This window comes from Oncorhynchus nerka, linkage group LG18 (assembly GCF_034236695.1).
Source record: "Oncorhynchus nerka isolate Pitt River linkage group LG18, Oner_Uvic_2.0, whole genome shotgun sequence".
Taxonomy (NCBI): Eukaryota; Metazoa; Chordata; class Actinopteri; order Salmoniformes; family Salmonidae; genus Oncorhynchus; species Oncorhynchus nerka.
Window position 1 is genome coordinate 32,555,249 of NC_088413.1, and position 12,719 is coordinate 32,567,967.

Here is a 12,719-nt window from a genome sequence, read left to right on the forward strand (position 1 = left end):
TCTCTCTCTCTCTCTCTCACCCTCTTTCTCTCCTATCTCTCTCTCTCTTTCTCCCCACCCCTCACCCAGATGAACAAGACGTTCCAGGAGCTGGGTATCCTGAGGGACCTGGGCGGGATGTGGGAGGAGGTGAGGCCTAAAATCTGGACCTTCATGGAGAGCAGTGAGGAGATGAACCTGGTTCGGGTGAGTTTCTACTCTCATCTGATCTCATAGTATTTACAGTTGTACCTACAGTATACAGTAGCTACAGTCGATCTGTTGTCATGACACCAACAGCATCGGGCTCTGTAGAAGAGCACATAAAACAGAAAATAAGGTTCCGCGTATAGGTTTAGTGTTGATAGGGTTTGAGTCTGCTCATGTGATCATGGTTCCTATTAGCCTAAAAGAAAGCAAGGATCTTTTAGATTTACCCAGAGCGACTTAGTTAGTGCGTTGATCTTGGGATGGCTAGGTGGGACGACCACATATCACAGTCATAGTAAGTACATTTACATTTACATTTACATTTAAGTCATTTAGCAGACGCTCTTATCCAGTACATCAATAAAGTAGCTGCCAGCAAAGTCAGAGCTATGAAGGGGGGGGGGGGATATTTGAAGTGCAAGAACCCCCAGACAGTCCAAGCAATACATCATTTGCTGTGTGGTTTATTATTATTAATTGACAAGATTTCCATCATCGTAACTAAATATTACAGTCAGAGTGCCGTATAACTGCAGTATGCTGCAAATACTACGTCCAAAATAAACTGCAGTAATTTTGCAGTGTAACTGCAGTTAGAGTGCAGTATATTCTACAATGGCTGTGTCCAAAATACCACAGCAACTGCAGTTACTGCACTTTTACTGCAGTTTCAGAACTTTCCTATTTTTTTTTGGTTGCAAGGGGTTAGAAAAGAGGGGACAGTGTTTTCGGTGTACACACAGTGGGTTTATCGTTTTGAGAATCAGACATGCAGTTGGAAGGGACAAGCAACGACGATATTACATGATTCGATTCATGTTCATTTAAGGTAACTGTAGGAGACAGGATCTTTCCGTTTCTTACCGAGGTAGCTACCTAACATGGCTCCTCCTCATGCTATTAGAATTGCCTGCCAGCAATGTATATCACCGGTCCCATAGTGCCTCACAGTGGTCGAAAAATATATGAAAAATATATGACAAAAATGAACTCACAGAGGCGTTTTCTCCATAGCAATTCATCTTGTGGGATTTTTAGTGGCTTCCAGCTAATGTGGCCATTAACCACAACGGCTTGAAATTGACTTATCATTACATAGTACTTTGTGGTGGGAGTGGTATTGATAGGAGACCTCTGATAATAGATACAGGCTAATGGATAGGATGGATGAAGGATATGAAGGGAACAAAAAACGGTCGAAATGTACAGTTTAGACCATACATTGTCTTTGTCTTATTCTCTTTTTGTATTTCCATATATATATATATATATATATATATATATATATATTATTAGTCTTTAAAAAAATGTAACTGGTGGAAATGCTTATGAGAGAGCTCCACACTACACAAATAATTATAGGCAACCAATACGGCATCTCTATCGGAATCTATATCTACCTGTTACCTCCTTCCTGTTTAGACGCTGCTTCAGAACAACGCCAGTGCCCGCTTCTTCAACGACCGTCTGGCTGGCACAGAGTGGAAGGTGGAGGACGTGTCCCGCTTCCTGACCAAGGCTGCGGAGGACAAACGCCCCGCCGGCTCGGCCTACACCTGGAGAGAGGTGTTCGGCGAGACCGACGACGCTATCAAGACCATCTCCCGCTTTATGGAGGTGCGTGTGTTGAGCCCTTCTCAAAGGCCGCTGTACACTTGGATGACACGAATAAGACAATTGCGTACCGTAGGTGGAATTGGCCAACGTTCTATAGTCTACACTCCCATCTAATTCTGTCGGCTCAGTTCAAGGTAAAGGGACATGAGATGATAAATAAGCACCTGGTTGGTTTCTGTTAACGCTGAGCTCCCCCAATAGATCGCTCGGTCATTCTAAGCCTTCAGGTTCCCTGGGAACATCACAGTTACCATGCCTTTGTACATCGAATCAATTTAACACAGTTTAGACTTTGGGACAGTTTGTCAGTGTCTTACGTAACCCTGCTTTCTGTAGCTAAATGCTGATCGATTTTATTGGCTTCAATGAAAGGGTAACTGTTGTTGCCCATGCCAGGGTTAAACGCAATTAGACAAGCTAATGATTTTCCATTCCAGAAAATTCTAGTTGACACATACTGGCTGAAAATAGTTTTTGGGGGTCCAAATAGGCCTTGGCTGGGTGACGCTGGTCCTTTCAAAGTATGGGAGTCTTGAAATGCTGGAGGCCAAGACCTTCAACAGTCATGCTGGCTTATGCGTTTTGCGGTATTAGTGCAGCGTATCACTTTAACACATTTCTACCTTGCCAATGGCCATTTAAATAAGTGTTTCAGTGTGCATTTGTCAAAATGAGAAACCAATTCAAAATTGTAATTTATTTGTACAAGTCATTTGAAGTCAAGCGAGTAGTTATTAGCCTGACAACCCTTCTTGTATCCCTCCGCAGTGTGTGAACCTGGATAAACTAGAGCCAGTGGCCAATGAGGAAAGACTGGTCAACAAATCCATGGGTCTCCTAGACAACCAGAAGTTCTGGGCTGGGATAGTGTTTCCGGACATCGCCCGTAGCAACAGTTCTGACCTGCCGGGTAACGTCAACTACAAGATCCGCATGGACATCGACAACGTGGAGCGCACCAACAAGATCAAGGACGGGTAAGATACATGAAGTAACAAAAATGTTCCTACGACAACTCTGGCTGGCCAAATCAAATTGGCTCGCAGGTTGTATTTGGCCCGTGGGGCCGCCGGTTACCAAGAGTCCAGTATGTTGTAATAATGTATTCGACGCCAATCCTGAATATAGAGTAGATGAACATGTCTTCCTAACTTTCTACCCTGGTCTCTCTGTAGTTACTGGGACCCTGGTCCCCGGGCGGACCCCTTTGAGGACCTGCGCTACATCTGGGGCGGTTTCTCCTACCTGCAGGACGTTATTGAACAGGGCATCATCAGGGCGGTGACGGGCAGTCAAGAGAAGACTGGAGTCTACATCCAACAGATGCCTTACCCCTGCTACGTGGACGACATGTAAGTAGCGCTGTGGAGACTTGGAGAGACACTGTTTTGTTTCGCCAGGATGAAATATTATAGTGTGTAGGTGTATAACACAATATATAATCATGCCGTAGCACAGCATAGCAGAGCAGAGCACAAGATAAGACAGCAGAGCACAGCAGAGCATTTCACAGCATAGCAGAGCAGAGCACAAGATAAGACAGCAGAGCACAGCAGAGCATAGCACAGCAGAGCATAGCAGAGCAGAGCAGAGCAGAGCACAAGATAAGACAGCAGAGCATAGGACGGCAGAACAGGGGCAACAAGCTCCGATTAGTTGTTAACACTGCCTGCAAAAGTACGGTGTATCTTTAATCATTTTCATGATTTCCTGATTCCTCCGTGCTCCCTCCTCTCCAGGTTCCTGCGGGTGATGAGTCGCTCCATGCCTCTCTTCATGACCCTGGCCTGGATGTACTCTGTGGCCCTCATCATCAAGGGCGTGGTCTATGAGAAGGAGGCGCGGCTCAAAGAGACCATGAGGATCATGGGATTGGACAACGGCATCCTGTGGCTCAGCTGGTTCATCAGCAGCCTCATCCCCCTGCTCATCTCCGCCTCGCTGCTGGTGGTCATTCTCAAGGTGTGTGTGGAAGCAGACACACACACAGAACGCACAGAATCCTTACGCAATCACGTACACACCCAATTCACCCTGTTTCATAATCTCATCCGTCTCCTCCCGTCCAATCAGATGGGGAACCTGCTTCCCTACAGCGACCCTTGCGTGGTCTTCCTGTTCCTGGCTTCCTTTGCTGTGGTAACCATCATGCAGTGCTTCCTCATCAGTACCATCTTCTCCCGTGCCAACCTGGCGGCGGCCTGCGGGGGAATCATCTACTTCACCCTCTACCTGCCCTACGTCCTCTGTGTGGCCTGGCAGGACTACGTGGGCTTCGGGGCTAAAGTCATTGTGGTGAGTTCAGATCGCTAATACACTCTTTTGCTGTCGTGGTAATGTTGTAATGGGGATTGCGATGGAAGTGGGTTTGTGAAACGCTCTCACGTGATGACGAGCTACCTTGCCCGAGACCTGAAGACTGTTCGAATCTATTTTTTTCACTTTTTTGTTTGTTCTTTGTCATGAACATAGTCCTCTTTTTTAAAAACTTGTATTATATTCTCCCATCTTTCTCCAGAGCCTGTTGTCCCCGGTGGCGTTTGGGTTCGGCTGTGAGTACTTTGCCCTGTTTGAGGAGCAGGGAGTGGGTATCCAGTGGTCCAACCTGTTGTCTAGCCCCTTGGAGGAGGACAGCTACTCCCTCACCACCTCCATCTGTCTCATGCTGTTTGACTCCTTCCTCTACGGGGTCATGACCTGGTACATCGAGGCTGTCTTCCCTGGTGAGCAGCAGCCAGAGGAAGTCATGTCATTTGATGAACCTGTATTGTTTTTGAATGTGTTCCCAAGCATAGCTACACACATTATCTTATGTCTACCAACGGTATTAGGCAAATAAATTAGACCAGACAATAAATGTCACATTATGAAACGTCATATTATATTGTACCTAAAGGAGTGTGTATTTGTACTCATCATGTATGATGCCTGGTATTCCCCTTTAGGCCAGTATGGGATCCCCAGACCCTGGTACTTCCCCTTCACCAAGTCCTACTGGTGTGGAGAGAAACAAGGGAAGAACATACAAGAAAGAAAGGAAGGAAACGCGGAAGGTAGATTTTTAAAAAAGAAAACGGCTTTCCGCTCTATTGATGGATTTAACATTTAAAAAAATATATATAATAATAAATAATTATTGGGTGATTTTGATTTGAGATATTTCAGATGCAAATTTAGCCTTGTTTCGCCCTCAGCTGTGTGCATCGAAGAGGAGCCGTCTCACATCGAGCCTGGTGTTTACATCAAGAACCTAGTGAAGGTGTATAGCCATGGCAACAAGTTGGCTGTAGACGGGTTGACCCTGGGTTTCTACGAAGGGCAGATCACCTCTTTCCTGGGGCACAACGGAGCCGGCAAGACCACCACCATGTAAGGCCTAGAATCAAAGACCTTAATCTCGAGGGGCGTTTCATTAAAACCCGCATCCAATCCCCTCGATCCCTTACATAACTAGACCAATCATATGCTTCGATCCCGACACCTCCCGTCACATAGCTGTAGCAGGACAGCTTATGGGGTTTATACACCTTTTATCAATCTAGAAATGTTAAGCAACTTAATTGAATTTGATTGTAAGGGCAATCTTTTGTTTGGATCGTTATTAGCGTCGGGACAGACACAATGAAAACATTTTGACACGTTGAAAATACAGCAGTCCGATGCAATATGAGTACATAGGAAATGTGTGAAACTAAACTGTGTTGAGTTAAACTGTGTTAATTGACAGGTTTGGTTGTGCGTTCTCCCTGGCTCTGATAGGTCCATCCTGACGGGTCTGTTCCCGCCCACCTCTGGCACCGCCTACATCCTGGGCAAGGACATCCGCTCGGAGCTCAGCGCCATCCGACAGAACCTGGGCGTCTGCCCGCAGCACAACGTTCTCTTCAGCATGTAAGTCATCACTACTGTACTAGGACTGTAATACATACTCACAGGGGTTGCCCGTTTTAGTACTTTACTAGTTCAAGTAAAACAAAATGACTTGTAGTTCTAACTTAAGTTTTCAAGTTAATTCGCATAATACGATTGTAGCTGTTTGTTTATGACTGGCTGTATCTGTTTCTTTCTTCCTCCTCCTCCTCCTCCTCCTCCTCCTCCTCTGTCCCAGGCTGACGGTGGAGGAGCACATCTGGTTCTATGCCCGTCTGAAGGGTCTGTCTGAGGAGAAGGTGAAGGCTGAGATGGAGCAGATCGTCAACGACATCGGCCTGCCTCACAAACGCAAGTGTCGTAGCAACACGTTGTCCGGTAAGTGGCTCTCCTTCCTGTCGATATAATGACTATATCAGCTGTTGTTAAAAATAGTAGTATTGCTGAGAATAATTTACATTTGGACCCTTAATGATTTCTCGAGTTGACCTTGGCGTTTGTTTTTGTCTCAGGGGGCATGCAGAGGAAACTGTCAGTGGCGTTGGCATTCGTTGGAGGGTCAAAGGTTGTGATCCTGGATGAACCCACTGCTGGAGTCGACCCCTACGCACGCCGGGGAATTTGGGACCTGCTTCTGAAGTATCGTGCCGGTAACGAACTCTACATATAATTTTATTTCTCCTGTGCTGGAGGAGTGAGACTGCCATTATGCAAACAATTGCTCTGAAATTGTTTGCATAATGGAAACCAGGCAAATGATTGTGTAAATAGGCTAACGGCTAGCTTTATATCCAATCTAATGTCCTCCTCTTGGTTCTAACACCCTCCCTCTCTCTCTCTCTCTCTCTCTCTCTCCCTTCCCCCTCTCTCCCTCACCGCCTCTTGCTCTCGCTCCCCCTCTCTCCCTCCCCCTCTCTCCCTCACCACCTCTCGCTCTCGCTCCCCCTCTCTCCCTCCCCCTTTCTCCCTCACCGCCTCTCACTCTCGCTCCCCCTCAGGCCGCACCATCATCCTCTCAACTCACCACATGGACGAGGCGGACATCTTGGGCGACCGCATCGCCATCATCTCCCACGGCAAGCTGTGCTGCGTGGGCTCCTCCCTGTTCCTGAAGACCCAGCTGGGGACGGGCTACTACCTGACCCTGGTGAAGAGAGACTTCGACCTGACCCTCAGCTCCTGTCGGAACTCCTCCAGCAGCAGCTCTGTCTCCTACAGCAAGAAGGTGGGCCTCCCTCAGCCGCAACCCCAGGCCCTCACAGTCCTAAAGGTAGATTGAAATGCATCCGGGATGAAGGGACGAAAAAAAAACAGATCCCGACACCTCCCGACACACATAATCTTGCGTTGCTCACTTTTAAAGGTAGATTGAAAGACATCACAGTTGTGAGAAATGGCAGAAATGGACATCTACTCACAGCTAGACTGTGCTCTGATCTTTTATTCACATAATAACCAAGTTAATCGCCCTGTGCCAGACCAATATATAAATGCACCTTTTGGGCCTTAACCGGTATCTTTTGCTAAAGAGATTTAGTCTGTTAGACAAACGTGTGTTGCTCTTCTCTCTGCAGGAGGACAGTGTTTCCGAGAGCAGCTCTGACGCTGGACTGGGAAGTGAACCTGAGAGTGAAGCCACCACTATTGGTAAGTCAGACAAATGCCTTGTGAGCACCCCTTCGTCCCTATAAGAGGGGTGAATTAAACCCTTTGGGACTACCTTTTTGAAGAACAATATAAGGATGGTGACGATAATGATGCTGACGATAATCCTTTTGATCCTTATCCTCCTCTCCCCCGTAGACGTAACCATGATCTCCAATGTGATCTTCAAGCACGTCCCCGCTGCCAGGCTGGTTGAGGACCTGGGCCATGAACTCACCTACGTTCTGCCCTACAAGGCGGCCAAAGGTGGAGCCTTCGTGGAGCTCTTCCACGAGATCGACGACCGCCTCTCTGACCTCGGCATCTCCAGCTACGGCATCTCAGACACCACCCTGGAAGAGGTACGACAAATAAACCAAGCAGTTGGATTTGATTCTTTTTTTCAGATATTTATATTCTTATAAGTGAGTTATTGTGGCAGTTGATTATTTTGATGAATGTATGTTGACTTTGGTTCTTTTATTTTTTTTCATGTATTCCATTTTTTTTGTAGATTTTCCTGAAAGTAGCAGAAGACAGTGGAGTGGATGTTGCTGAACTTCCCAACTCTGGTGAGACATTATCATACTACCCCATTGAAACCCCTTTATAGCAAATACTTAATTTATTCATGTTCCATTGCTCATTATTATCCCGTGACTCAACCTCCTCTATGTTGTCTTTCATTCAGATGGCACCATCCCGGCTCGAAGGCACCGCAGACATGCATTCGGAGACCACCAGAGCTGTCTGAAACCCTTCAACGAGGACGACGCTTTCGACTTCAACGATTCAGAAGGTGACCCAGGTACCATTTATTACCCATGAACCATCACTTCTCTTCTCTCACGTTCCACTGGAATGATGCACTCTTTAAAGCATCATATTTGTGCATTTTGCCCTTGAACACTGTGGTCACTAGTTACCACAGCCACAAAGTCAAAAACCCTGACTATTTCTACAAATTTCTCTTCTTAAAATGTGAATTTAAACCTAACCCTAATCACACAAACAAGTCTTATGCCTAATTTTTTTTTGACTGTGCTTGTGGTAAGTAGTGGAAACCCTCGAACACGTGAGGCTCATTCTGTTTCTCCTCTTCCTGCCCCAGAATCTCGTGAGACGGACTGGCTGGGAGGCTCGGATGGTAAAGGCTCGTACCAGGTCAAAGGCTGGCGTCTGATTCGACAGCAGTTTGTAGCGTTGATATGGAAACGCTTCCTGTATGCCCGGCGGTCCAGGAAAGGCTTCTTCGCTCAGGTAAACTGGACTTTAAAATTAAAAGTTGATCAAAGTTGTTAAGTGTTACATTGTAATTCATCATCATTACATGATCTAGCGATGGCGCAGCAGGTACATTTGTACCTTTCTGCATCTATTGTACTGTGCAAGTTTACGCCTAATTTTTACTGGCATTGTGGGTAATTGCCGTGTTGATCTTGGAACCTTTGTTTGGCGGGGAAGTAGATCTTAATCTTCAACTTCAAATATTTGTTCCGGTTGTAAACGGAGCCTTGTCCTGTGTTGGTTTCAGATCGTGCTTCCTGCTGTGTTTGTGTGCATCGCCCTCGTCTTCAGTCTCATCGTCCCTCCGTTTGGAAAGTACCCCAGCCTGGAGCTGGAGCCTGGCATGTATGAAGAACAGTTCACCTTCATCAGGTACGACCAACGCTATAACTCCACGGAGCGATATTAGTGGCAGACAAATGTTTTATTCGTATTCATACGTCTTTGAATTTGTAGATGCTTCTCGTGTTCACTCAGTTACTTGAACCGGGGCCAGAAAGCCTGGAAATCAAAGGTCCATGTTCTGTATAGTGTTTCCTACATAGAGGAATGATAACGACACTAACCTCAAACCTTTCATGAAGTAAATGTAGCTTTTGAGAAGCATGAATGTGAGTAGAATACTGTGGTTGTTACACAAGATGTTATATAAACAGAAGTAGTGCCGCGTCCGTTTCCTTGACGATGGTACGATATTATCTCCTCGCAGCAACGACGCCCCTGAGGATGCAGACACGAACAAGCTGTTGGGTGCCCTGACAAACTACGATGGCTTTGGTTCACGCTGTAACTCACCGTAAGTCTGACTCCCCCCCTACTAACCAAATAGAATGAGGCTTAAACTACAGGATCAGATATTCACTGGTTGTAAAAGAGTTGACGGTTAAGTACTTAGTTGCTTTGAAGAATGATTATAACTCCCTCGCTCTGTCTATCTATCTCGGGCTCTCTCGCTTAACAGCCATGCTCCTTGCAACACGTTGGATGATGAGTGGGTTGTTCCTGAGGTACCGGAGAGTGTGAGGGACATCTTTATGAATGGCAACTGGAGTATGGAAAACCCCTCTCCTCTCTGTGAGTGCAGCTGTGAAGGACGCAAGAAGATGCTACCTGAATGCCCAGCGGGAGCTGGTGGTCTTCCTCCTCCACAGGTACACACCCATGAGCGTGCACACACACACACACACACACACATACACACACACATACACACACAGACACACACACACACACACACACACACACACACACACACACACACACACACACACACACACACACACACACACACACACACACACACAGAGAGAAATGCAGATAATGTAGTATCCACAAAAGTTTAACCTCGTTCTTTCTTTCTCTTCAGGTGAAAATCAGTGACCAAGGTACGCTGCAAAATCTGACTGGCAGAAATATCTCAGATTACCTGGTCAAAACCTATGCTCAGATTATCGGGAAAAGGTATAATTTATTGTTTTATTTTATTTAAAATGTTTATATTTTTATGCTCCATTTTATATAATTGAAAGGAGGTGGAACATTTATTTTAATTCTGTACATGTTGTCTTTTCACAGTTTGAAGAACAAAATCTCGGTCAATGAATTCAGGTAAACAAACTGGCAGGTGTCAATCTCTCAATGCTAAATACACTGTAGGTCTTTAGAACGCGCCATAGGCATCAGTAGTGGTCTGAGAATGTTCTGTACCACGTTATTCAATAATATGCAAATGTATATTTATTTATGCAGATATGGCGGATTCTCATTGGGTGCTAGGAACACTCAGCTCCTCCCACCAGGTGATGATGTTGATCAGGCCATCTCTGAGATCAGACGACGCTTCCATCTGGAAAGAGTAAGCCTTACCATTTACATACTTAATATCCCATATACTTACCCTGGAACAATGCCACTGTAATGTACTGAAACAGCATTAACAACATAGAAATAGAATGACTAGAATGGAAGTCCAGGTTCTGTTATGCAGGGACCGGAGGCCATATTGGGTGTACTCATGAGTGTTCCACTCAAATGATCATGGTCTGCGGGGCTTTGTCCCTTCTAACAATTATATTTCAATGATTACCAATGCTTGCTATTTGTTTAAATGTTGGCATTTAATGTTGTTAGGGTTTAGCTTGCGTGCTAAACTGGGGTTTGTGGTCTTTCTCTGTATAGGGGACTGCTGCTGACCGTTTCCTCGCTAGCTTATCCAGTTTTATCCAGGGACTGGACACTAAGAACAACGTCAAGGTTAGTTTACTGCTTTGGTGCACATTTTCCACACTCGCATAAATGTACGTTTGGGACAGTAAATGTCACAATACACTTTTTTTTTTTACCTCATTCCACTTTTGTTGCACAATTTTGATTGCACAGTGATTCATTTAATCACAAGTTGAGCGTCGTGCCCCTTGTACTGTAGGAACATTGTTTCAGACCCAACACAGTAGATTTCCATGCTTACACAGCAGAAAGGGTTTTAAAATATCTACGACAGCACTTTGACCTTAATAAGCAGGTTCAGACCGACGGAAATGCCATGACTAGGAAATGAGACTTGGGGAACAAAGGGGAAAAGCTCACATTGTTTTTCAGGGAACTTGAACGGTGTTGATTATATTCAGACCAAAGACCTTTTGTTCTAGAACCTAAAGTCACTCATCATCACTTCCGTTATTCTACCAAGAACCGGAAGTTGAGGCCTTTAGGTGTGTGCTTAGTCAGTTTTCGCATTTATTGCTTCCGCCGTTTTAAGACCTTACAAACACACTTCATTCTTCCTCTGTTTTAATAGCTCCTCCCTCCTAACCTCTGTCCTGTAAACCTTTGACCCCATCCAGATCTGGTTCAACAACAAGGGGTGGCACAGCATCGGTTCTTTCCTGAATGTGATGAACAACGGAATCCTGCGTGCCAGCCTGCCCGCGGGCCAGGACCCCAGCAAGTATGGCATCCAGGCCTTCAACCACCCACTCAACCTCACCAAGGAGCAACTGTCCCAGGTCGCACTGTAAGTACCTAGCCGACAACTCAAATTCTTCCATGAAATAATTTTCTCATCTATCAATGACATGGATTGGAAGAAATGTACAGTATTACAATGCACCTCCTTATAGTAATTGAAAGGTCGCTGGTTCGAATCCCCGAGCCGACGAGGTGAAACATCTGTTGAGCAAGGCACGTAATCCCAATTGCATAATGGGGGGTGAATCAGAGGGAGTTGGGATACGCAAAAAAACAAAAACATTTTCAAATCACACATTCATCTAATACACACTTGTACATGTGTATGAAATAGGACATGTGTATGAAATAGGACAAATATAAGTACCAACCTACTATTTATTTCTTATTTTAAAAAAGAAGCATGGCAACACTTTACTTAAAGCATCCAGGCATAATGCTTTCTAACTTGGTCTATGTAGGACTCAGAAGCATCTTTTTTCCCTCTGCGTGCTCCCTTCCAGGATGACCACCTCTGTGGACGTGCTGGTGTCCATCTGCGTGATCTTCGCCATGTCTTTCGTCCCGGCCAGCTTCGTAGTCTTCCTCATTCAGGAGAGAGTCAACAAGGCCAAACACATGCAGTTCATCAGTGGAGTGCAGCCCTTCCTCTATTGGCTGTCCAACTTCATCTGGGACATGGTAAGGCTTCTCATCTCATCCTGCACTCTTAAAGGTTTTTAGAACCTTTAGGGGTTCTTCGGCTGTCCCCATAGGAAAACCATTTGAAGAACCCTTTTTGGTTCCATGTAGAACCTTTTTTGGGTTCCATGTAGAACCCTTTCCACAGAGGGTTGTACATGGAACCGAAAATGTTTCTACCTAGAATAGTGGAGTCTGCTGTGTGGAGGACGGATCATAATAATGGCTGGAAGGGAGTTAATGGAATGGTATCAAACACGTTGTTTCCATGTGTTTGATACCATTCCATTCACTCCATTCCAGACATTATTATGAGCCGTCTTCCCCTCAGCAGCCTCCACTGACCTAGAACCAAAAAGGCTTCTACCTGGAACCAAAAAGGCTTCTCCTATGGGGACAGCCGGAGAACCTTTTTTTCTAAGAGTGTAGAGAGGTCAGTGTGAATATACAGTATACCATATATA

At 45.4% G+C, this 12,719-nt stretch overlaps 1 protein-coding gene across 4 annotated transcripts in view; it reads left to right on the top strand.

Moving 5' to 3' along the window:
- Window positions 1–12,719, top strand: part of LOC115145754 (phospholipid-transporting ATPase ABCA1-like) — a 40,666-nt gene that overhangs the window by 20,498 nt on the left and 7,449 nt on the right. Inside the window, exons 11-37 of one of the 4 annotated variants that reach the window (XM_029687248.2) lie at window positions 70–186; window positions 1,612–1,806; window positions 2,575–2,783; window positions 2,982–3,158; window positions 3,546–3,768; window positions 3,880–4,101; window positions 4,325–4,529; window positions 4,752–4,859; window positions 5,001–5,175; window positions 5,566–5,697; window positions 5,915–6,054; window positions 6,189–6,326; window positions 6,675–6,946; window positions 7,251–7,323; window positions 7,480–7,682; window positions 7,835–7,892; window positions 8,012–8,128; window positions 8,432–8,580; window positions 8,855–8,979; window positions 9,317–9,403; window positions 9,569–9,758; window positions 9,974–10,068; window positions 10,183–10,215; window positions 10,357–10,462; window positions 10,786–10,860; window positions 11,451–11,620; window positions 12,078–12,255. In XM_029687248.2, the coding sequence (XP_029543108.1) occupies window positions 70–186; window positions 1,612–1,806; window positions 2,575–2,783; window positions 2,982–3,158; window positions 3,546–3,768; window positions 3,880–4,101; window positions 4,325–4,529; window positions 4,752–4,859; window positions 5,001–5,175; window positions 5,566–5,697; window positions 5,915–6,054; window positions 6,189–6,326; window positions 6,675–6,946; window positions 7,251–7,323; window positions 7,480–7,682; window positions 7,835–7,892; window positions 8,012–8,128; window positions 8,432–8,580; window positions 8,855–8,979; window positions 9,317–9,403; window positions 9,569–9,758; window positions 9,974–10,068; window positions 10,183–10,215; window positions 10,357–10,462; window positions 10,786–10,860; window positions 11,451–11,620; window positions 12,078–12,255 (3,972 nt within the window). The remainder of the gene's footprint in view (window positions 1–69; window positions 187–1,611; window positions 1,807–2,574; window positions 2,784–2,981; window positions 3,159–3,545; window positions 3,769–3,879; window positions 4,102–4,324; window positions 4,530–4,751; window positions 4,860–5,000; window positions 5,176–5,565; window positions 5,698–5,914; window positions 6,055–6,188; window positions 6,327–6,674; window positions 6,947–7,250; window positions 7,324–7,479; window positions 7,683–7,834; window positions 7,893–8,011; window positions 8,129–8,431; window positions 8,581–8,854; window positions 8,980–9,316; window positions 9,404–9,568; window positions 9,759–9,973; window positions 10,069–10,182; window positions 10,216–10,356; window positions 10,463–10,785; window positions 10,861–11,450; window positions 11,621–12,077; window positions 12,256–12,719) is intronic. The other 3 variants (XM_029687250.2, XM_029687251.2, XM_029687252.2) reach the window with 3 other exon arrangements.